This window comes from Ornithodoros turicata, chromosome 8 (assembly GCF_037126465.1).
Source record: "Ornithodoros turicata isolate Travis chromosome 8, ASM3712646v1, whole genome shotgun sequence".
Classification (NCBI taxonomy): Eukaryota; Metazoa; Arthropoda; class Arachnida; order Ixodida; family Argasidae; genus Ornithodoros; species Ornithodoros turicata.
In genome coordinates this window covers 17,009,739-17,035,269 of record NC_088208.1, presented here as the reverse complement: position 1 = coordinate 17,035,269, position 25,531 = coordinate 17,009,739, and the positions used below count along the sequence as shown (strand labels likewise).

At 47.7% G+C, this 25,531-nt stretch overlaps 1 protein-coding gene across 1 annotated transcript in view; it reads right to left on the bottom strand.

The window, feature by feature from the left end:
• The window catches only part of LOC135365998 (neutral amino acid transporter A-like), a 35,965-nt gene extending 10,652 nt beyond the window's left edge, over nt 1-25,313 (bottom strand). The window contains exons 1-10 of the mRNA XM_064598647.1: nt 25,289-25,313; nt 24,402-24,482; nt 22,053-22,112; nt 14,698-14,895; nt 13,855-14,150; nt 12,445-12,487; nt 12,339-12,384; nt 9,116-9,299; nt 6,951-7,149; nt 5,095-5,327 (exon numbers count right to left, since the gene is read on the bottom strand). Coding sequence (XP_064454717.1) covers nt 5,095-5,327; nt 6,951-7,149; nt 9,116-9,299; nt 12,339-12,384; nt 12,445-12,487; nt 13,855-14,150; nt 14,698-14,895; nt 22,053-22,112; nt 24,402-24,410 — 1,268 coding nt within the window. The 5' untranslated portion in view covers nt 24,411-24,482; nt 25,289-25,313. The remainder of the gene's footprint in view (nt 1-5,094; nt 5,328-6,950; nt 7,150-9,115; nt 9,300-12,338; nt 12,385-12,444; nt 12,488-13,854; nt 14,151-14,697; nt 14,896-22,052; nt 22,113-24,401; nt 24,483-25,288) is intronic.
• Nucleotides 25,314-25,531: the final 218 nt, after the last annotated feature.

Sequence of the window (25,531 nt, the reverse complement as noted above, 5' to 3'; positions counted from 1 at the left end):
ATACGCGTACCGTTGCGCTGTGTGTCAGCTTCTGCACTTTCAAAATTCAAATTTCAACTGTCCAATCACTATAAGATCCAGAGTGTGCCTAGGTTTGCCACCCTGCCAGTTATTTGTTGTTTGAACAGACTGCCGGTTGAAAGGCAATACCAGTAGCGTTTCGAAGGTATTTGACCACAGAAGGAGTTCCACGGAGAACTTTCGGCAAGTTCCTCGAGCCCATCGAAGGAATTTGGAACGGGCCAAATCCGCTGTGGTACTTTCCAATGTTTCCTCTCCCCACTCATCATCATTCAAATAAAGTTGTTGTTGTTGTTGACAATGAAAAAATGGCTAGGAAGCAAGCGAGCTGGTGAAGATGATGCATAATGTAAAACCCCGAGACTAGGGAACACGAAAGGACAGACACAAAGGGGTTGAGACTTCGTGTTTGTGTCTGTCCTTTCGTGTTCCCTAGCCTCGGGGTTTTACATTATGCATTGTTGTTGTTGTTGTTGTTTTCTGTAATGTAATTACCGAGTACAAACGGAACAAGCAGTTTGATTTTTGTCCATGAATGCTTTCTGTCTTGATGAGCTTCACTTTCATCCTCTCCTATTCTCTCTCCCCTATATGTAACCCTCTCGATTTCTCTCCTGGCAGACTCGTTCTGCCCCTGAGTCGCGGTCAACCTGGCCTTTCAGCTAGTCAAGCCCCAGTACGGCAGAAGGAGCGGCATTCATCCTGCACCCTCTCAGCCACGAGCGCCCACCGGGTGTTGGAATAGATCTCTCCCTCTTTGTAAACAAATGACGTCACAGTGTTCGACAGCGCCACCAATTTGGTAGAGTTGAACTACGGTCGAAGCTAGTGGCGGACAGGAGGAGGAGGAGGAGGAGGAGTGTCGTTGGGAGGAACCCGAGAGGTCTGCCTGCCTGATTAGGCGGCATGTTTCTCGGGAAGGGAAAGGTGGTGGAGAGGAGGAGAGGAAAGGGTGAAGTGGAAGACCGAGCGGAATCCGCTCGGGGGGAGGATAGCTGCGTCCATGGGCCGACTTCAGGGGAACTGTGCCGGCATACGCCTATTACACATCTGAGGGAAACCCAGGAAAAACCCCAGACGGCACAGCCGGCCCGCGGATTCGAACCGCGGACCTCCCAGTCTCCAAGCGCACGCGTTACCGCTGCGCCACCGGAGCTGGTGTGTGGCGGACAAGGTCGCGGCAGAAAGTCCCTATTGAGGGGATTACGATGGTCCCTGAAGGGGACGCGACCTTCGGTCCTACTTTTCTTTCAATAGGAGGCAGCGAACAAGTGCCCAATTGTAGAACTCAGCCCTCCCCTTCAGATTTGTTTCGGTTTCAGTCTGTCTACCAACGTCATGATGACGTTTCTCGGGTAGAGATCTATTGGACCACGTTCGTCATGAATGCCCGCGCCAAGACCAAACAACGGTAATGTGCCATCAGGAAACTATCGCAGCCGGCGTCCATGGACGCTCGTTTAGCGACGTTGGCAAGTTGCAAAGAAAGCTAGCAAATGGGGGTTACTATCCGTGGCCTTGATCATTCGAAGGCTGGCTTTGCAAGCTTTGGCTACGCTTTGACTCCTCTTGCTTTTTCTGCCCGAGATTTCATCGAGGATAAGGAACCAAAAACCGCCATTCCAATTAGAGATTACACCGTCCTTATCGACACTGAGCTACGCTTTCCCTTATCGGTGACTCTGTTTACGAGCATCGCGTATCACGGCGTGTGGAATTGTAATGCAGAGATGTCACTCTCCGTCTTGCTTCAAATGACGCCATTCCAGCACAGGATGCAGTTGTGCTCTGGATTCGTTTTGATGAAAGACGACGAAAGCAATGCTTCATGTACCTTCCTGGCTTGGCAGTTCCTATTATCCTGGGCAGAAAACTCATCATCCGGCAGAAGTTGGCACTGCACCTGCCCAATGGAGGATATGTTTACTACAGCTCACTGGGATTTTTCCGCTTCACCGCAGCAGGGGACCACTGCACAGCGCAGCAAGCTGTGGCAGCGTCCGTTTTAAAGTTTTGTAAAAGTCTTTACAAAACTTTAGATTCTGATCCTACGGAACAGATAGTTTCAGATATCACAAAAATCTAAAGGCATTAAATGCCGCAAAGAAGATCGATTCGGCGTTATATGAATACCTCCTTCCCCGTAACTCAAGCCAGGTAGATTGTACATGCTTCCAAAGATTCATAAACCGGGGAACCCTGGACGTCCAATTGTCTCTTGTAATGTAACAGCCACTGAAAAACTCTGTAGCTTTGTAGATAATCTTAAGGACATACCCCCGCGACTACCATCGTACGTCAAGGACACTAATCACCTCCAAATACTAAATCAATGTCAGCCACCTCCATCTATAGTCTCCCATATAGTTACGTTGGATGTTTTTTCCCTATATACGAGTACACCAATATTTCCCACGATGACGGGGTAGCTCCAGGCGAGGCGGCTGTTTCAAAGTTCCCTGATTCTTCTTGTGATCCATCTGTTGTATCCACTCTACTACGACTGATTCTAAAGAACAGCAACTTTGAATTTAACGGTGGACACAAGTCAACGGTACCGCTATGGGCACTAAGATGGCACCAAACTATGCAAATCTATTCATGGGTTTTCTAGAAGAAACATTCTTGAGCACGCGCGAGGGCAAACCCTATTTATACAAGCGTTACCTTGATGACATATTTATGATCTGGCCACATTCGGAAGACAGCCTATCGGAATTTATAAGCGATTTCACTGAGTTCAACACCTCTACTAACTTCACTTGCACGTGTTCGCCCGTCACTGCTAACTTTCTTGATGTCCAAATTAAGCTAAGCAATGGAGTTTTAACGTCTGATCTGTTCCGTGAACACACAGACTCCCAGATGTACTTGTCATTTCATAGTTGTCATCCTTGCCACACGAAACTGGCCATTCCCTACAGTCATGCCCTTCGGAATAGGAGAATGTGCTCGAATGACGACGATCTGGACATAAATTTAAAGCAACTGCGACAAACCTTTGTCGGCCGTCAGCATCCACCCGATCTAGTTCAAGATGCTCTCAACAGAGCTCGCAAAGCAAATCGCCTTAGCGTACTCGAGAAAAGAAAAAAAAAAAAAAACAATCAGAAAATAATGCTGTGAACTTAACTGTAGCATTCGCCGGAAATATCCCAAACATTAACAGCATACTTAACCGCCACCATAGTATCCTTCTCCAGTGAGAACGCACAAAAAAAAAACAAAAAAAAACATTTTCCTCATCCACCACGTGTGGCGTACAGACGTCAGGCTGTCATCCATGTAATGGCAGGAGATGTCAGATTTGCAAGTGAATGTAAACCGCACAAACAGTCAGAAGTACGAATTTCAGCTTTACCGTCAAGATAAACGCAGACGTAGACTGTAATTCACGCAACAATATCTGTGTAATCCAATGCAACACATGCAGGGCCCAATACGTGGGTCAGACCAAAACTTCTTTCCGAATTAAATCCGACAATCACCGATCGGATATTACCAAGAAGCCTCATCTTCCGGTCTCACGCCATTTCAAACAACCAGAACATTCAATCAACGAAGCCTCAGTTTTTATTCTCCAGTTGAACCTTATCACCGACCGCTACCGGGAACGACGGGAATCCTACCTAATTTACCAATTCTAATCGGCCGTACGATACATATAAATACAAGAAAATCACATTGTCTCGCCTATACCCCCTTCGTTCATTTCCCACCCCAACTAATACCCGAACCATGCAGAGCTATTGATAGCAGGAAGTTGTTTACCTGTGACGGTCACGGTCGCCACGCTCACACACATGTCGCAACGACACCTTATCGTGGCAGCCTTCTCTGCGTGTCCGTCAAATATAGTTTCTCCTGGACCAATACAGGTGACTTTCAGAAATACGACCGTAGCTTCATTCTGTAGGTTCGAGGAACTGAGTACAGGAACCGTCGGAACTGCGTGACGGATTTACAACCTGCACGATTTTTGGCGAACACGTTATCTGGCAACATACGACTTGGCGGCCGTATGTCTGGATCCGGAGTTTGTAACGTCGTGGATCTCTGCAGTCGGGAAATGCACAGATGGCTGCTGCTTTCCTGAACACCAAAGGCAGATGTCCTCATCAAAGCATTATCAAGCTAGAGGGGACGAAGGAGAACGCAGACCTGTTGGCACTGAAGCGTCACGCGGAAGATGAATCAGGTGACACAGGGAGCTTCCTCAGGTTAGTGTCGATGGTACTGTCGTGAATGCTTGAGGCGACAGCTACCCTAACAGGGGGACCCTCTTAGCCAACCATCATCTGGAATGATATCGTTACCTGCCCTGATTTGTTGAAAACGGGATGCGTACGCCTTTTTGTGACACTTACGCTGTTCATAATTGTCACAAAAAGGCGTACACCTCCCGTTTTCAACAAATCAGGGCACGTAACGAAATCATTCCAGATGATGGTTGTCTAAGAGGGTGCCTGTTAGGGTAGCTGTCGCCTCAAGATATTCACTCGGAGCATGCTACGCGGTGAAGTGTATATAACTGATTTGTTGAAGAGGGAACCGCATGCTCGTTTTCTTTATTTGTACGCTTCCCAATCTGTATTAATTGCATTATTTGTATCAATGTACTTTGTATTATTTGTATGGACAGGTCAGAAGACAGAATGGCATCACGGTTCTACACTCTTAGAAATGAACTTCACCGCATAGCACGCTCCTAGCCAACCAACATCTTGAATGATATCGTTACCAGCACTGATTTGTTGAAAACGGGAGGGGTACGCCTTTTTGTGACACTTATGCTGTTCATAATTGTCACAAAAAAGGCGTACGCCTCTCGTTTTCAACAAATCAGGGCAGATAACGATATCATTCGAGACTATGGTTGGCGAGGAGCGTGCTATGCGGTGAAGTTCATTTTTAAGAGTGTAAACGGCAGTTGGCCATCCATGATGGCCCTCATCACTATGGGCCGTTCCATTATCGTGCAATACCTAGACGACACGTCACTGCATAGTGTCTGCAGGGCCAGTCGTCAAAACCTTACCGGCAAACCCGTACGTAACAGCTCATCACCCTTACATTACTGTCGACATGTTGGCAGCATCAAGACGAACGCCGTGCCTCTGCGCGAAGAAAACGGCCGCTGCAGCCTCGTAGATTGCTGTGCCGTCCATGTTAAGACTGGCTCCAATGGGCACCACGACACGTACAACACGTGGGTCTAGCTGCAAGTTGCCTTCCAGCGTTGGTACGGTCACAGCGATGGATGCAGTGCTGGAAGACGTCCCGAATGCTGCCAGCAGGGGCATCACCTGGGAAAAGGCCCAGGTTTGCTGATTATTTCTGCATTGTATGCCATGCAACATTCAAGCAGCAACGTCTGTGCTGAGCAGAGTTGATTCAACGCTCGCTTTCCGCGCGGAAGACATCGCTTCAATATCCGCACCCCTAGTCACAGATGTGTTAATGACTTACCCCACTATCTACGCAGCAGGCCACAGGCTAGTTCTCCAGTGGGTTCCAGCCCATTGTGATGTCGTGGGGAACGAACAGGCCGACAGCGCCGCAGAAGCAGCACTCTCGTATCGGAAACGGGCCAGTATTGTTCTGCTGAGAGGAGACCGCCGTTCGATTCTGCGACGCCTAGTGACACCCCTGGCTTCCCCCCAACGGACAACCGACATTCTTCCCCCCTCTATGTTGAGCAGAGTTGATCCAACGCTCGCCTTCCGCATGCCACAAAACACCTCTCGTCAAGATTCTGCATTAATTCATCGAATGCGACTCGATGTGTCTTTTACAGCTCAGTGGCGTTACCGTTTGAGATAAGTTGACTCTCCCGAATGCTGTCACTGCGATGCTCTAGAGGATCTGGAGCACCACTCTTCTTCGTTGCCCACACAACCAACCGACCCGAACCGCACTCTCCTGGTCTCTTAACCAGCTAGGCTCTCGCACCCCTTTCTCTCTAAATACCTTGGTACCTGGCTAAATCCATCCCGCCATTGTGCCCTCAAAGCTAGCTGTTTTGACATATTTGGACATCATAGGACTACACTCTTAAAAATGAACTTCACCACATAGCACGCTTCTAGCCAACCATCATCTCGAATGATATCGTTATCTTCCTTGGTTTGTTGGACACGGGAGGGTGCGCCTTTTTTGTGACAATTATGAACTGCATAAGCCTCACAAAAAAGGCGCACGCGGTGAAGAGTGTAGGGGCGGGCCTACACTCTTAAAAATGAACTTCACCGCAAAGCACGCTCCTAGCCAACCATAATCTCTAATGATACCGTTGTCTGCCGTGATTCGCTGAAAACGGGAGGCGTACGCCTTTTTATGACAATTATGAACAGCATAAGTGTCACAGAAAAGGCGTACGCCTCCCGTTTTCAACAAATCAAGGCAGATAACGATATCATTCGAGATTATGGTTGGCTAGGAGCGTGCTACGCGGTGAAGTTCATTTTTAAGAGTGTAGGAGGGGGTCGAATGTCCTGACGCACCTCACTGTCAGCCACCACCGAGTACTTCAATTCATCGGTTTTTGGGCAGTGCATGCAGCGTGTTGACATCCCCTACACTCTAAAAACCGAACTTCAGCTCATGGCCCTCTCGGAGTCAACCATTGCCACGAATGATACGATTATCGGGTCTGATTCGCGGAGAGAGGTGAGACAGGTGAGAGCGGGGGCGTACGCCTTTTCGTGTTAATTTGGATACATGATAACTGACACAAAAATGCGTACGCCTCCCTCACCCCTCCCCAATCACAAGCGATAACCCTATCATTCGTGGCAAGGGTTGGCTCAGAGCGTGCTATGCGGCGAAGTTCAGTTTTTAGAGTGTATAGACCGAACCACCTCCCGAAAAACTCTGGACCCGCCCCCCTGTGCCAAACAGTGCAGTCTTTATACAGAACGTTCCATTACCATCACTAAAATGAAGTCACATAGGGTCCCAATGCCGACGTAGAAGACGTAGACCGCTGGCAGGAAGATAAACATATGAATACCGATCCCGATAAGCACGGTGGTGACGAATAGCTGCACTTGCATCAGCGACGCGTATACATCGGGGACCACAACGATTTGGTGGGCGATCAAGAATGCCACTCCTATCGGACCCAGCCTATACAGGAAGAATGAGACGCCATTAGTTACAGCAGACTCAGCAACACCACACTCTTAGAAATGAGTTTCACCACATAGCACGCGCCTAGCCAACCATCATCCCGAATGTCAACGTTCTCACGCCTAATTTGTTGAAAACGGGAGGCAGAGCCTATTCTGTGCCGTGCATAATTGCACAAAATAGGCTCCTCCTCCCGTTTTCAACAAATCAGGGGCGAGAACGTTGTCATTCGGGATGATGGTTGGCTATAGGAGCGTGCTATGTGGTGGAGTTCATTTTTAAGAGTGCACCACATCGAGGTATCCGTTTATAAAGTCATATTGTTCCTGTTGAGTTATCACTCAAACGTCGCTACACTCTAAAAACAGAGGGGGGGAGGGGGGAGGTAGCTTGCCGTTGTTGGCCGCACTCAAGTGGGCATCGTCACGACTATAGCCAAAAAAAAAGGAAAGTGGGAGAGGGGAGTTGAGGACTTCAAAGTGATGCAGAGGCAGGATGACCGATACTGATGGGACGGAAGCACACTGTAGGTGAGAGGTGCACTAGAGTGGTCTCTCCGCTAGGCCCGTTCCTTGAAGAAAGCGCACGAGGCCGCGAGTTTTTTAAAGTCGTTCCGCACAAGAACCTTCGGGAAAGAGGATGTCCGTCAGTGTGCCAGGCCTGGCGTGGGGAAGATGAGTTTCCCGCACATAGTATGGTATGCACGGCATTCTGTCAGGATATGCGCGATAGTCTCCGGATAATTACAGTGTCCACAACTGGAGTCCTCCCTGGAGCCGATCTTGAACAGTAGTGAACACGTAGTGCTCCAATCACTGCCGCGAACGATATAGGGCTATCGCTTTTGATTCGAGGAGAGAGGGAGGCGTCCGCCTTTTTGTGGCAATTACCACATATCCAAATTGCCACGAAAAGGCGTACGCCCCCTCTCTCTCCTCGAATCAGAAGCGATAACCCTATCATTCGTGGCACTGGTTGGCGCAAAGCGTGCTATGCAGTGAAGCTCTGTTTTTAGAGTGCATATACCAGCAGTGGGCTGCTGTTTCCGTCTTATTCAGCAGCACGCAGGAAGTAAGGTTTGAGGGGAGTGACATCAGAGGGGGTCATGTAGAACGTGATGTCCTCCAGCGAGGCATACCTGAGCAAAAAAAGAAAGAGCACCCATGCGCATGCTCAGTCTTGCTCAATATGGTGACGGGGAGCTGACCGGAGTGTATGAGTGAGCAAACACGGAGCTGAGAGGGAGATGAGCTAGAACATTGATTGAGCAGGCGCAGCAGGTGTCACCACTCTGCCGTCAGGTTTAAGATCCTCACCAAGTGAAAGCCCCAAGCTCAAACGAGTGATGTATATGCAATAAAATAAAAAAAAGCCGCAGCTTTTTGGCTGCGCGTGATGTATGACGGTAATGTAACTCGAACGCCGTCAGCGCTTGTTGCTGGCTTGTTCCAGTGCTGGTCCTTCAAGCGAGAAATAGCTCTGACATAGAAAAAGAGTTGCGAAAGTGTTCTCTTGAAGCGGAAGCTGATGTAATCAGTTCACAATAACTTTCGCACAACATATGTTCCTAATATCCATTAATTGGGTCCCTTTAAAGGGGCACTAAAACGCTTAGATAACTCAAATAACATTTCGTAGTGACCAGTGCAGTTCTCACAGTTCCAGTTTTCTACCGAACGACCGAGACCAGTTACGAGCATATTCAAAACGTTTTCTCCCATCTGATTTTCGTCTTTTGTAACAGACAAAGAACTTTTTTTATATATATATTAAGTACAAAAACCTGCAGAAACCGGGCGGATGTTTCGAGGTTATTCTGATTTTGTCGTGTCTTCCGATTCCGACATCTGTCTCCACAGTTCCCCGCGATTCCCACTCCCCCTCGCACTTCCGCTCTTACACGGGTGCATATATATGCCATTGGCCACACGTTCGGCGGCGTCACAGCTCACTGATCTCTTACCAAAGAACCCAACTGACGAAGATCAAAGTGGCGTCGCTGAATGCCACGAGTACCCGGATGAGGGGCATCCCCTGGCGAGTCGATTGCACAGCCAAGATGAGTCCAATGACGACGGAACACGAGAGCAGTCCCGCAATGTTGGCACCTCGAACAGTGTCCACTGTGAAGTCCTCGTAAGTCCAGTCTGAAAGAGACCGGATCGTTCACACAGTTTTCCGGAGTTCGGCGAGCTATACCGTGTGATCACAACAAGAAGAAAGGCGTGATATGCAGGTTCTGGAATTTCATCCGTCTTAGTGCTGCAGAGCAGTGATGAAGCGGGGGTTGAAAAAAATTTCAGTGGCGATTTAGCGGTAAATGCGAGAGAAATGCGTTAGCATTAAGCGCCTTTTTCGGTCCATACCTGACTTCCGGGTATCCACTTCCGGTCTAAAACCAACTTCCGCTAGTCCACTTCCGGCCTAAACCCGACTTCCGGTTGTCCACTTCCCGTCTATACTTGACTTCCGGTATCCACTTCCGGTCTAAACCCAACTTCCGCTAGTCCACTTCCGGGCTAAACCCGACTTCCGGTTGTCCATTTCCCGTCTGTACTTAAATTCCGGGTATCCACTTCCGGTCTAAACCCAACTTCCGCTAGTCCACTTCCGGGCTAAACCCGACTTCCGGTTGTCCACTTCCCGTCTATACTTGACTTCCGGTATCCACTTCCGGTCTAAACCCAACTTCCGCTAGTCCACTTCCGGGCTAAACCCGACTTCCGGTTGTCCATTTCCCGTCTGTACTTGACTTCCGGGTATCCACTTCCGGTCTAAACCCAACTTCCGCTAGTCCATTTCCGGCCTAAACCCGACTTCCGGTTGTCCACTTCCCGGCTATGCTTGACTTCCGGTATCCACTTCCGGTCCAACTCGACTTCCGGTTCTCCACTTCAGGTCTAACCTGACTTCCGGTGGTCCACCTCCGGTCGATACTTCACTTTAGGTTCGACACTCTTGATTGCTATATCCTCAACTGCTTTCAATAAACCTCTACCCGAGAAACGTCATCATGACGTTGGTAGACACACCGAAACCAAAACAGATCGGAAGGGGAGAGCTGGGTTCCACGATTGGGCAATTGTTCGCTGCCTCCTATTGAAAGTAAAGTAGGACCGAAGGTCGCGTCCTTTTCAGAGACCATCGTAATCCCTTCGTGGCTTCCATGCGCGACCTTGTTCGCCACTAGCCCCACTAGCATTGAACGTAGTTCAACTCTACCAAACTCGTGGCGCTGTCGAACATTATGACGTCATTTGTTTACAAACAGGTAGATTGATTGATTGATTGATTATGTGTTTAATGGCACAAAGGCAACAAAGGCCATAGAGCGCCAAAACTATGGTGAGTGTGTCGGAGATGATTATGGGAAAGATGATGTGAGAGAGAGTGTGGTAGTTAAAACCTATCTACAGGTATGAGCGATGAGCGATGATTGATTGACCAGGATAAGAGAGAGGGGCGAGCATGGCAGTTAAAAGCTATCTACAAGTGTGACAATGAGATATTTACATGAGGAGTTCGGTGATAATGGATAAAAGCGGAGCAATGCTTATCATCTACATCTGACTAAGAAACCCACAGGTAGAGGTCTATTACCCTGTAATTACCCTTTAATTACCGAAGGTAACCGCAAATTACATGAGGTAATCTTGAATTTCATTTAATTCCCTTTAATTACGTTTACTTGTTCTAACTACTTTCAATTCCCATTTAATTGAGGATCATTACCTTTAATTACATTTACTCTGTCTTTTAATTATATATCTTCCATTCATTACCTTTAAACTGAACTTTCTTGCTTTAATGCCACGAATTACCACTAATTACCTTCAATTACTCTTACCTCTTACTCTAAGTTACCTTCGACTACTTCCAAGTCCAAATCATTTACCTCCATTTACATTTACCCTCTTATGTAAAAGGTCCATTCCTTTACATGTTCCCTGATACCGCTGCCTCGGTGAGGTCTCACCATCTCATACGTGGACACCACACATAGACACACACATACATACATTCATACAGCTTTTGCCATTTTGACTCTCCTAACGCTAATGCATTAAAAGGCAGTACAGATTCTATAAATCATAGTCCTCGTTGTCGCAATCTAGAAACAGAATTGCTTAGCATAGCATGCTGTCCGCCAATCGCTGAGCCAAATGGAACAGTTAGCGCTTCTGATTTGAGTGGAAACTACGGCCTACGCCTTGCGCCCTTTTGTGGCAATTAACATATATCAAGATCACGGCCGTCCCGAGGAGAGCTTCTGCCTATGCACGATTACGGTAAGCGCGTTTTTTCTTTTTTTTTTTTTTTTTTAGAAGAGTTGTTGGATGTCGTTGCAACATTTGTGACATTAAGTGCATTTTCTCGAGCAACTGGTTTCACTGGCTGGTTTGTGGTCTGGCAACAGTGGCATAAGAGAGCAAGACTTTCGGACACCGTCCGCTGGTTTTTCGTTGCATGGGATCGGCTGTCGGCGAACAACTGGCGGCGAATCGCGCGATGCAGTCTGCCACGCGAACTTCGCTGGAAAAAGTTCGCTCCATGGAGATCGGCTTTTACAAACCTACAATGGACCTTTTTCACAGCGCTTCTGCGCATGCTCTGTGACCCTGACAGCGCCGGAGAGGGTTTGCTACATATTCAATAGATGGCGCCGGCTGTGTTTTAGAGCGCGCCGAGCGTGTTTCGCTGGACAACCGCTAGGATACGACGCCAGCGTGCAAAAGGTGCATTCCTCTTCTTCGTCTCGCCCTTCGTGTCTACGATGGCAAGATCTCTTTCCTATATCTGCGGGGAAGTTCTGTTTCTAGAGCATAAGGCGTCGCTTCCCAACCTTGATCTAATAAAATGGCTCGTCGTAACGATATCGTCTTCCATTAATCACCTTGTTCCGAGCAGGCGTTATAGCCTGGACACCATATATGTACTTCGTTGGCCTCACGGTCTGTCGCGAAGACCGATCTTTCGTGATTTTGCTCTCAACGGAAACCGTATATGTATACCATGATTTGGCGGAAATATGTTTGAAGGAAGAGCCGTCGAATGCACATTCGTTGCGTGAAGTAACTTGGCTCCAATTAAGTGTTGTGCACCCCTCTCCTCGCACACAAGTATATGCTTCCTAGCAACCGTAACGGGTAAGCGAGACAGCGCTTGTTGCTAAAGGATAAACTTACTTCCAGTGTCGTTGCTGGCTTCTCCAATAAAAGCGTTCGTCCTCCACTGCAAAGGATTTGGTTAACGTTCAGAGAAAGACTTTCACGGGCAAGGGGGATCTCTTACCGTGTAAAGACAGGCCTGGATTATGTTTGGCGGTGCCATGTTCCTGCGGAGAAATATTGTAGATGAAACATGAGGACGAAGGCGTTGTGTGTTGTACTAAGGGGGCTATGAACGCGCATAATAAAAAGCCGCATGATCGACCGTGAGGTACCGAGCAACGTTCGTATAGCGAGCAGCAGACTAGCCGCCGTATTCTCGCTCCGCTATGAGGGATCCTTCGAGCCTAGTGTAATTCAAGATTCACCGCCGTATTCTCGATGTGCAATGAGGAATGCCTTGAGCCTACTGCGCATCAAGATTCACCGCCGTATTCTCGCTCCGCATTGAGGGATTCCTCAAGCCTATTGCGCCTGAAGATTTACATCGTATTCTCGCTGTGCCATGAGCAATCCCTCGAGCCTACTGCGCTTCGAGATTCACCGCCGTATTCTCGCTCCGCATTAAGGGATTCCTCAAGCCTACTGCGTCTGAAGATTTACATCGTATTGTCGCTGTGCCATGAGCAATCCCTCGAGCCTAGAGCGCTTCAAGATTCACCGCCGTATTCTCGCTCCGCAATGAGGGATTCCTCGAGCCTAGTGCGCTTCAAGATCACCGCCGTATTCTCGCTCCGCAATAACGGATTCCTCGAGCCTAGTGCGCTTCGTGATTCACCGCCGTATTCTCGCTCCGCAATGAGGGATTCGTCGAGCCCAGTGCGCTTCAAGATTCACCGCCGTATTCTCGATGTGTCATGCGGAATCCCTTGAGCCAAGTGCATTATTCACAGCGGCATTCTCGCTCCATCCCTTAGTTCAGCACAAAGGGTCACTCAGTCAGCCTTTAAGCCAGTGGACCCTCAAGTGGGCAACAGGAAGGACGGGTGGTGGTTATAGTTCTTGATCCCTTTACAGCTTCTCAGCGAAGCGTGTCAGGAGGAGGCTTTCCTAGGATCCCCCAGCATATGCCAGAGAAACCAGTACCCTGGATTTACCAGAGTCGTGTGCTCGCTGTCTCTCTTGCTTCTCTTCGATATGCCAATAATTATTGTTAATATGCAGTCCTCGCAGCGGATACCTTACACGGACGAAGGGAAGGGGCCCTACTTGCTCGAAATAATGGCTAAATCGAAAGGGATTACTTGGTCAGATACCAAGTTCTGTTTTAACAGTGTCCCTTCCGATCTAGGTTTACACAGAAAACGTCAGACTATACAGTATCTCGTGCTGATCTCCTCCCGTATAACGCAAGCGAAGACCGCTCGAGCATTTTTTCCTGATCCCTGTGCCACACTTAATATGAGGTGTCTTGTCGCATCCTCAGCGTGAACTTCACGATTGATATCAAAATATTGAGCAAATTCAATAAAGTGGTAACTATCAGAGATTGGCGAATGTTGTTACTCGAGATAGAGTCAGTTTTAACTCTTACCGAATCACGTCGAGGAAGACGTCGACGGCGTGGAAAGTAACATTGAGGGCATCCTCATAGATGACGATTGTTGTGTTCACTTCCCCTGCCTGCACCACCAGGGCCACCGTAATGCCGATGGCTTCGGCGATCAAGGTGGTCGAGATGAAGTAGATGATGGTGCATAGGCCAACTACACCGGCCGTGGCCAACTTCATGCTTCCAATAGCCGACATGACACTGGCAGTGACGAATGGTAGGGAAGCCTGGCCCACAAGCCGGAGGAACATCTCACCGGGAAAGGCGAGGTACATCAGCTGCGTAGGCGATGTAGAGGGGTTATGTCACATGCGAGGGGAACGTTGTGACGCAACGTGGTCGTGACGATGGTGGTTGGCTAAGAGCGTGCTATGCGGTGAAGTTCATTTCTGAGAGTGTAGGCTGAACCCACACTGGTACACTACATTACGCTTAATGAAAATGACCAGCTATAAAACTCGCTAATCCGGGTCACGTTTCGAATCAGCGATCCGTTCCCGATCACTGCGACTGGCTAACGAACGAGACGTGAGTGATTCTCGTATAGTGACGCTAGCGTACACTCTTAAATTTGAACTTCACAACATAGCACTCTCCTAGCAAACCATCATCCCGAATGACATCCTTCACTCCCTGATGTGTTGAAAACGGGAGGCGTAGGCCTTTCTGTGACACTTATGCGGAAACGTTAGTTGTCACAAAAAGGAGTACGCCCAGCGCGTTCCAAAAATTCCGAGTGATAGAGGTATCCCTCTGTACAATGGCTGGCCTTCAGCGTGCTATGTGACGAAGCTTTGATGTGCACGATTCTAACAGAGTATTTACCTGTCGCGCAGTAAGGGTTCCATAATACTTCCGCAGGCAAATTCCGCCCGCGACACCAGCAGCAACTCCGATCACCATGAGGGTGTTGAGAATGGCAGACGGATGCAAGCACCGTTCGGTATACTTCCGGTAGAGAGGAGCGATAGCACTTCTTTCATCATCTGGAGAGAACGCCACTTGATTTCGCTTGGATTTGTCCTACGGAGGACAGCATCGCAGGTTGGGAACGTTGCTGTCAAATTTGTACTCTTCTACGTTTATCTTTCACACGACGCGGCCTGATGCTGAGCAAGCCCACACTATTAAAACAGAGGGGGTGGGATCGAGGTAGCTTGCCATTGCTGGCCGCACTCAAGTGGGCATCGTCGCGACTACACTCTTAAAAATGAGCTTCACCGCATAGCACGCTCTTAGCCAAACACCATCTCGAATGATACCATTATCTGCCCTGATTTGTCGAAAACGGGAGGTGTACGCCTTTTTTGTGACACTTATGCTGTTCATAATTGTCACAGAAAAGGCGTACGCCTCCCGTTTTCAACAAATCACGGCAGATAACGGTATCATTCGAGATGATGGTTGGCTAGGAGCGTGCTATGCGGTGAAGTTCATTTCTAAGAGTGTATAGCAAAAAAAAGAACAGAACTTCACCACATAGGACGCTCTTAGCCAACCATCATTCCGAATGATATCATTCTGTGTTCTTATCTGCTGAAAATGGGAGGAGGCGCCTATCCAGTACACATTATGCATGCCCCAGATAGGCTCCTCCCTGTGTTTTGAACGAATCATGACACAGATTGATATCATCTTGAATGGTGGTTGGCTAGGAGCGTGCTATGTGGTGAAGTTCTATTTTAACAGTGCACTGCGTAGTCTTGGGGCTCACACGTAACGACGCCCGGCACAACATCATGAGCGGGCGGCGGAAATAGACGCGCATTTCCCGCGTTGGGAGAGGAGAGACACCATTCTAAGACGGAGTCACCTATGTAGGCTCCCTACCCTCTGCTAGGCGTGCGCTTTAGGAGCGGGAAGCGGCGAAAGGAGAGCGGCGAGAGTGTCTGCATCGAGGTTCGAGGTGTTCATTCGAGGTGAGGTCGCTCTCGTTCGCCGTTGTCAGTCGCGCAAGGAGAAACTCCTTGGACGGCGCCAAAGAACGGGCCTCCGGCGTCCTCCAAGCGCCGTTTCTGCCGTTGCGGACGCCGTTATAGGCTCCCGCCCGGCAGTGGGAACGCGCCCTTGCAGTTACTCTTAGTTTGTCTCTGAGCGTGCGAAAGAGTAAAACTCTGAGAAATCACGCGATCTAGTGTCCGTCCGCACTCTAGAAACAGAACTTCACCTCATAGCACGTTCTGCGCCAACCATTGATACGAATGATAGGGTTATCGCTTCTGATTCGAGGAGAGATCGAAGCGTACGTCTTTTTGTGCCAATTATCATATATCCAAAAACCGTACGCCCCCTCTCTCTTTGAATCAGAAGCAACAAACCTATCATTCGGGGGCAATGGTTGGCGCAGAGCGTGCTATGCGGAGAAGTTCAGTTTTGATAGTGCACTCACAAGGCAGCGATGGCATGAAACTCCGCGTGAGCCCCACAGATGAAAGCACGTGCGCCTAACGTTGAGCATATACCCCCATATTTGGGAGAGGCTGAGAAGCTGCGCAGAGCACTGTCTTATTAGTGCATTCCAGCAAAGCATCGATGCAAGCACGGAGCAAAGTATACCAAGCAAGGTACCTACGAAGATACGCGCCTTTCAGATCATGCACGCAGCGTATTGTTCTGTGTGAATGTAAGTGTGACTCGCAATATAGTGCAAGTGAGAATGATGTGTCAAGGGTGAATGCGTTTCCGTGTTTCTTAGCGTGTCTTGTGGTGTGTTGAGGAGAGGCTCGTCTTGTGAACAGGTGACTCAACTGATGCATATAAGTGATTGCGTCTCGCTTTTTTTTACATAGAGAGTTTTAGCAAACCGTTGATAACGTGGCTAGCGTCTCACCGTATCAACCGGAACCAATCAGTGGATAAGATTCTGAGTCACGCACGAGTGCGATTGGTTCCGATAGAGACTTTATCAACGGTAACTTTATCAACGGTATACTAAAACTCACTAATGTCCGGAGATCTTGTACCGTAGCAGTTTGCGCAGATTCTGGATTCTTGTTTGCACCTCCTGACCACCAGTTACCAGTGGTGAGCAATAGCAGTAATACTCCGCATTATAATACATTCGACCCGCGTTTATCCGGCACCCGCGGTTCCCACCAAAATATTATGGACAGCGCGGGATCCGAATATTTGAAACCAACAGGAATCAACATCGTTAAACGAGCCAGTATTGCTTCATTGCGAGGACTGACAGAAATAACTCTCTATAGAGGTTTGCTTAAAGCCGCAGTAGGCCTCAATTTCTTTTAAACTTTTAGAAAGAGTGCCCACTTGGACGACGTTATTTTGTTGCTCGAAAAACGCCAAAGCAGTCCGCAGAGCGGTTCGTGCGTCCCGTACAGTCACAATATCAGGTTCTTCAGAATCATCATCGGAGTCATTCACGTGAGAGTCAAACACTGTCACGCTACTAACAATATCTTGGTCAGTCATGGGTGCACATGCTTCTTCATGCTGATCGACGCCAACATATTTCCTATCCGTCTTCTCTTCGGCTGGCATGTCGTTCCCGTGGTCGCAGGCATCGCAGGCATGGCTGGCACCCACGCAGTGCAGTTGTGTGGCCACCTCGGTGTCACACAACAGAGTGATCAGTAAATAGTACATGACATGTAATGGTGACACGGATGACTCATGAGGGAAGCTGGACTGCGCTTAACCATTCAGGTCGGACGTTCACCTCTTGCCCGCCGGATAATAGAAGGAGACTCATGTGTATTTCCCACGCTCTTAAAAATGAACTTCACCACATAGCACTCTCCTAGCCAACCATCATCCCGAATGACAACGTTCTCGCCCCTGATTTGTTGAAAACGGGAGGCGGAGCCTATTTTGTGGCCATTATGCACGGCACAAAATAGGCTCCGCCTCCCGTTTTCAGCAAATCTAGGGCGAGAACTTTGTCATTCAGGATGATGGTTGGCTAGGAGCGTGCTATGTGGTGAAGCTCATTTTTAAGAGTGCAGTGCCGTTCCCGGAGAATTCCGTCCGATGCCGGAAGCTGAAGCCCGGTTAAACGAAGGCGAAATACATGGAGTGAATTCCGTCCCCGTGTTTTTCTGCCGGATAGCGCGGGATCCGGATAATTGGATGTCAGATAAACGCGGGTCGACTGTACTACTAATGTAATGCTTTTGAGCATTTGTATTATGCGTTATAACACTAATTCTATTAACGTGTTTGTGTCTGTATATGTCTGTATTGCGTCTCTAGTTGAAGTATTACGTATATTATAATACTCCAGAAGGTGTAATGCTTACTGACAGATCGGAAGTCTGACTTACAGAGCGTTACCGGAGCGCTTTATCAGTAATATTCTCGTGTACAACAGACCTTTGAATACAAACAAGGCCCCTACAATTACCTAACCCCATATTCTCCCAGAGAGGTTGGCCTCAGAGCCTGAAGTTACTGGTGGCTCTCCTACATTCTTTCTACGAGGGGTGTTCAAGTCTAATCGGGACTTTTCCCCATATTCTCCCAGAGAGGTTGGCCTCAGAGCCTGAAGTTACTGGAGGTTCTCCTACATTCTTTCTACGAGGGGTGTTCAAGTCAAACCGGGACTTTTCATTTTTCGCAAAAGGAAAATGAACTTACAGACGAGAAATCTCCAGCTGCACTAACGCTCTTGTTCCAGCGTTTCACGAGGGCTTGCATGCCAGCAGCGTAGAAATCTTTACTGGCGTGTAGCAGCCATGATCGGACCGCATTCTTGACCTCGTCGTCGCAGCTGAAGTGACAGCCCCCAAGGAACGCCTTCAGTGGCCCGAAGAGATGGAAATCGCTGGAGGCGAGGTCTGGACTGTAAGGGGGATGTGGCAGCTACCCCCAGCCAAGTTCATGTAAGGTACGTGCGTGTCCTGAAATTCGTGGTGTGCGGGTGTGCATTGTCCTGTAGGAGAAGGACTCCTTTGGTGATGAGGCCCGGCCGCTTTTGCTTCGGCGCCTTATGCACATCCCTGAGAACCTGGCAGTAATATGCACTATTGATTGTGGTACAACTGGGCAGAAAATCAACATGAACAACGCCAGACTTGCCCCAGAAAGCCGCGGCCATGACCTTACGCGCAGACGTGGTGTTTCGTAACTTCTTGGGTGCTGGCGAGCCCGGATGCTCCCTCTGTTTTGATGCGAGTTTAGACTCAGGAATGAAATGGTGCACCTTCGTTTCATCGCACGTGATGATCCGATCAAGGAACGGCTGTCCTTCAGTGTCGAAACGGTACCTTAGCTCTTGGGAGATTTCTAGTCTTCTCTGCCGGTCAAACGCGGACAGCTGCCACGGGACCCAACGGGCACTAACTTTCTGGAACTGGAGGTGTTCATGAATGATAGTGTTCAACGTTCCCACAGAAACGTCCGTCTTTCGAGCCAGTTCGGGACATGTTATCCGTCGGTCTTGGAGGATCAGGCGCCGCACAAGTTGGATGTTCTCGGGAACTCTGACACTGCATGGGCTCTGAGCCACCCCGGCCGTGATCGTCCTGCACTGATATACGGCCGTCTCGCAACCATTTGCACCACTCAGACGCTTTGCTGCGGCTAAGTGTATCGTGGCCAAACCGAGCCTGAAGTCTCCTGTGGATTTCAGATGACTTTACGCCTTCATTCACGAGAAACTTCATGACAATTCGCTGTTCGATGTGCGCGCTCACCTCGTTGTCGGCCATCTTATCTAGCAGGCGTAGTCTGTTTTGCACAAACTTTGGACCACCACGTGGTGAACGCGGAGGCCTGTCGGGTGTGAAAATGATGTAAAAGAAGTAGCGCGAGCCATTTGTACACTCAGGAGACAGAAAGTCCTGGTTTGACTTGAACACCCCTCGTAGTTGAGCGTTGAGTATGAGCCATTACAAGGCCTTTGTCGTCTGAAACAGTGCGTCCAGTCCAGTCACTTTTGTGCGCGCTTGCTCCGTGAACGCGATCACACAATTTCGGACGGCCAAGGTCGATCGTTTAATTGCGCGGAATGGGCCAAATCAAGACTGTGCCACACTGAAAGCTAGGCCTCAACTGTGCTCGAAATTGATCAGCGCTATCTCGTAAGATCTCAGAGGCTATTCTCATTTGGCCAGCCTTCTTCAAAGACTCAACAGGCTACGCTAGACAGGCAACACTAGAACACATTGAGAACAGCTTAGCTCATTTTGGACAGCATCCTCAGTAGCGACTTTGCCACACATGGGTCTCTCTTGACATTGAGGATTCTCTTCACACAGAGAGGGAAGCTTCTCCAAATTAAAGCTGATAAAGATATACCTATAAAATCGACTATGACAGGTTGTCATCACATGCCATTTCGTCATTTCAAAGCAGAGTTCCGACCAGGGATCGGAACCGGAATTGAACCCGAACCGAAAACCGGAAAAAAACGTTATTTTCTGACGAACCCGAACCGAACCCGAACAATTTTTTTGCTTGTCCTGAGCCGAACCGGAACTGAACCGAAAAAAGTTGATACGGTTACCGGTTCGGGAATCGGTTAAGAGGTGAATTAATTGTACTACTGACCGACCTTTTTTTTGCTCACCTGAAACGGTTATCTCACACCTTTCTCTTACAATCATGTACGGTGAGCGTAAGCTTGCTTGCATGTAGCGAAATTACTGCCCGTGGACCGGTTAAACCGAGGCCGAAAAAAGTAACTGTTCCAATCCCTGTAAATGCCCCGACCGCTGACAGATTTTTTTTGTCTGTGTGTGTGCAGGGGTGGGGGGTGGGGGGTTCTCCCTGAGCCGAACCCGAACCGAACCGATATACCTGAACTGGTTCAAGCTGATAATTTCGGTTCAGCGGAGCTAAACCCGAACTGAACCAATATGCCTGAACCCGAACCGGACCGAAAAAAATACCGGTTCCGATCCCTGGTTCCGACCAGCATCAACCTGTCATATAGGCAGTAGCTCAATTTGCAACGAGAAAACCTCGTGAGGTTCCGTTATGAGGCTCTTGGTTTTAGCTATTTTCTGTTTTATCTGTATCCATCAATATTATAGGAATCACAAAATAGTTGAACGTATTGCTTGCCGTCAATTGACTAATTAATCACTGTAACGTTTTCCCGTGGTCTAAACGTATCTTCGCAGTCAAGAGAACACAGCGCCTGCTAAAACATGGTAATAGATGAAGGGAACAAACAAAAGAAGGGCATACGCCACACAACGTCCCGTTGCATACTTCAATTGAATGAGTGCCTTTTCTTCAACTGCCCCCATTCAATTGAACAATGCTATAGAACGCCGCTCGCTTTACACAGCGGAATTTGCCACTGACGAACCATTCAAGCAAATTTGGAGAGCAGTAAAATCAATATTCCGAGCACCTGGAGGCTAATCGACACCATGTGGATGCCGAATCGGTATGCACTTTTCTATTATATGCGTGTGGTATAGGGGCTGAGATTCAGCTGCGTGAAAGAAAGAAAAAATGAGGATGGGGGCACGGCTGCACTCTTAAAAATGAACTTCACCGTATAGCACGCTCCTAGCCAACACTCATTACGAATGATATCGTTATCTGCCCTGATTGGTTGAAAACGGGAGGCGTACGCCTTTTGTGTGACAATTATGAACAGCATAAGTGTCACAAAAAAAGGCGTACGCCTCCTGTTTTCAACAAATCAAGGCAGATAACGATATCATTCGAGATTCTGGTTGGCTAGGAGCGTGCTATGCGGTGAAGTTCATTTTTAAGAGTGTGGAGTTGGTTGGCACAGGGCGCCGAATTATGTAAGTACCGACCGAGTCTTTCAAGCGATCAGGCTTGAAGAGGCAATATTTACATCCGTATGGGACTCCCCTACACTGTTAAAACAGAACTTCACCACATAGCACGCTCCTAGCCAACCATCGTTCCGAATGATATCATTCTGTGCAATGATTTGTTGAAAATGAGAGGAGGCGCCTATCTGGGACAGATTATCTTGTCCCAGATAGGCGCCTCCCCCCTGTTTTGAACAAATCATGGCACAGAATGATATCATTCGGTATGATGGTTGGTTAGGAGCGTGCTATGTGGTGAAGTTCTGTTTTAACAGTGTAGGACATCTGCCAAAGATGCGGACATGGATGATCGATTTGGGAATATTATGGGATTCTGTCTGGGCTTCTTCATCTAGGTGATGTTGACTTGTAGCTGACGCTGTATATAGTTCGGAAATTTTCCAGGATTGAAAAACTTGCCTTTCTCCGGAGACGAGCCGTAAAATAGTAGGATGCATCACCAGTGATTTCAACAGCAGTCTGGGCGAGCAAAAATCGATACGTCACACAAGAGCAATTGTGTGTGTTTTTATTTTATCTATTGAACAATCAAATATCAAATCAAAGTGCATGTCAATGAGAAGCAGGCCGCGACACGGCAAGAACGTGCACATCTATCCACGTGTATTTGCGGGCAAATATTAAAGTTTTTCGAGTGATGATATACTGCCCATAACATCACCTGCAACAAACCGCTGTCATTCCGCGTGTGTTTCTGGCTGCGATTTCAAAATATATCCGTATATTCAGTAAAAGAGCTTTGTCTACAGACGGATACATAAGTACGATAAAAAATTCCGAGTAGCTGTGCAACCTCTGGTACTTGCAGCTGAAATACAGCGAAAGCAGTGGCACTGCGCACAGTGGGCAGACTTTAACACGATTCTGTCTTTGCGTTTGAGAGTTCTTAATATATAATGTGTTAATATTTCGAAATATCGCTTACAAATGCATTGCAACTCGAACCCTCTTTTAGTAATCTTTTCTGAACGAGTTCATACTGTATTTTATTATCTCTAGACCACGTAATTTTATAGGTCTTATACGTATGTTCAGATATGGTACACTCTAAGAAAAAAAGGAGTACTTTTACTCCTTTTGGAGAGTAAGTGCATTGCCACAAAAAATAGTCCCTTTCGGGAGTAAATGCACGGGAGTAGATGGATGTCACAGAGTGAAGACCGCATTTCACGCGCTGTTGTAAGAGTCGCAGGTACATAATTCGTGTGCATGCATGAAAATACTTTGAAGCAAACCGTCAACGGTGATATATCGAGTGATATAAAATCTTGCGCCATACTAGGGCAGAATTTTCGAAGAAAGATGCGCTAACTGTTTCTTACTCTGTGTGGCTGGGAAATTGCTACGTTGTCTGAGTTATATACAGCCTTATGTCGTTCAAATTGACCAAGGGCACATATTTACGTAGACTGTTGCATTCAGGAGACAATTCGCGAGGTTTAGTGACAATTTGCAGTCCTGGGGAGTAAATGTCGGGACTAAATGTTGGGTTAGGGGACTAAAATGGGGAGTAATTGCAGGCTAGGGGAGTATAGAAGCTGCAATTACTCCCCGTTTTACTCATTTTTTTTTCTTAGAGTGTATATGACCTGAGCTGAGTTTGAGTTTCAATATATATATAAAACTTGTATACAACGTTTATTTTTCAAATGCTTTTCGGTCCCGATACGGAGCTACACCCGTATAGAGTCGAACAAAGCGCGAACGAAACGGCCAATGAAACGCGGCACACGTTGCTCTGAAGCGGCGGTGTAATGCACACTTATAAGCTGGCGTAAGATGTTCCGCGCTACACTCTTAAAAATGAACTTCACCGCATAGCACGCTCCTAGCCAACCATAATCTCGAATGATATCGTTATCTGCCCTGATTTGTTGAAAACGGTAGGCGTACGCCTTTTTTGTGACAATTATGAACAGCATAAGTTCACAAAAAAGGCATACGCCTCCCGTTTTCAACAAATCAGGGCAGATAACGATATCATTCGAGATTATGGTTGGCTAGGAGCGTGTTATGCGGTGAAGTTCATTTTTAAGAGTGTACAATTGTAGCGCAGAAGTTCCAGTCAACAAAAGTTGTTGCAGCAATGTTGCCATGTCATATTGATGTTATATTGCTAATGTCTGCCCTTATTATATATTGCAGCAACATAGAAACAACATTGCAGGAACACTGCATTTACACATTGCACCAACATTCCAGGAACAACATTCACCGGTAATCACACCATCATGTAATGCAGTCTAGAATTCTATATTTTATACGTGAGCAGTGCATCGGCACCGAAACACGAAAGGAATAAACGCCGCAGATCTGCTTGTCTGCGTCATCTTGCTCTTTTGTGATTGCTCTATCCTTTTTTCATATCGAATGTCCGCAATATTCTTGTGATACTGCCACAACATTGTCCCCACAGTATTGTATCAGCAACCCTGCAATGTTCCGTCACAGTTGCATTGGAAACATTGCTGCAGAAGCAAACTAACAATGTTTCCAGAACATAACCTCCGCAGCATTGCTTCAACATTGAGAATATGATGTTGTGGCAACGTTGCGCTTGGTTGTGAAACATTGCTGCAACACAGCAACATTGCAGCAACATTACTGCAACACTTCTGAAACTTTGTGTTTACTGGGAACGGCCCAGTGGAATTCATAAGTCATATAGTCCAAGGTCATGTTTGTCACTGTTAGCACAGGTGTGATAACACGACGAAATTCTGATATATTGAATAAAAATGAACTCACGGCGGGCATGATGTCTTGAGGCCAATAAGATAGGTTCGATGAGAAGAATTAACTTTCTTCTTCTTCTTCTTCCTCACTTTGCTAAAATACACGGGGAACAACCACGTTCCTCTTCTTCCTTTCCTGGACACCACCTACACTCTTAAAAATGAACTTCACCGCATAGCACGCTCCTAGCCAACCATAATCTCGAATGATATTGTTATCTCCTTTGATTTGTTGAAAACGGGAGGAGTACGCCTTTTTTGTGACACTTATGTTGTTCATAATTGTCACAGGAAAGGCGTACGCCTCCCGTTTTCAGCCAATCAGGGCAGATAACGATATCATTCGAGATTATGGTTGGCTAGGAGCGTGCTATGCGGTGAAGTTCATTTTTAAGAGTGTACTATACATGACATTCTCGGGTAAACATAAGCAAGCCCTCGCCACAACTTCCGGTGCCACGAAGACTTCCGGTCCTGCCGCGACTAAGGACGCTCGGAACCAGCCGCCATGCAGAATTCTATCTTTCGCTTTCGTGATTTGTTGAAAAGGGGAGGCGTACGCCTTTTTGTGGCAATTTGAACTGCCACAAAAAGGCGTATACGTCCCTCTTTCTCCTCAAATCAGAAGCGATAACTGTATCAGTCTGCACAGTGGTTGGCGCAGAGCGTGTTGGCAGTGAAACCGGATGCCGTTTTGGCACCAGTCCGGAAGCGGTAAGCACGGCATGTATATTTTGTTCGCTGATCACGAAGCTGACAGATAGGGTTGCGGGGTCAGTTTAGTTTCTGTTCTTGTTTTGCTCCTCTTCGCTACGTGTCTACATATACTATACCTTCATATGTTTCCTTTGACGTATGTGCCTTGCATAACGATCATTCAGAATGGCACGGTTCTCTCACCTGACTTCCTGCAAATGGACGTATCCGCCTTGTTAACGACAAAAGCGCGTCACGTGAACCGTGTCACGTGTGTCCGTGTTAACGAGAGCCCCACCAATCGTCCACTCGTTAGCGGTGGGAGCGATTAAGCCTCCTGATTTCCTGCAAATGGACGTATCTGCCTTGTTTGGATTCTGTGCATTTTACGTAATGTCAAAGAGAGGACACACTTGATACACACACGCATACACACGATACGCATAC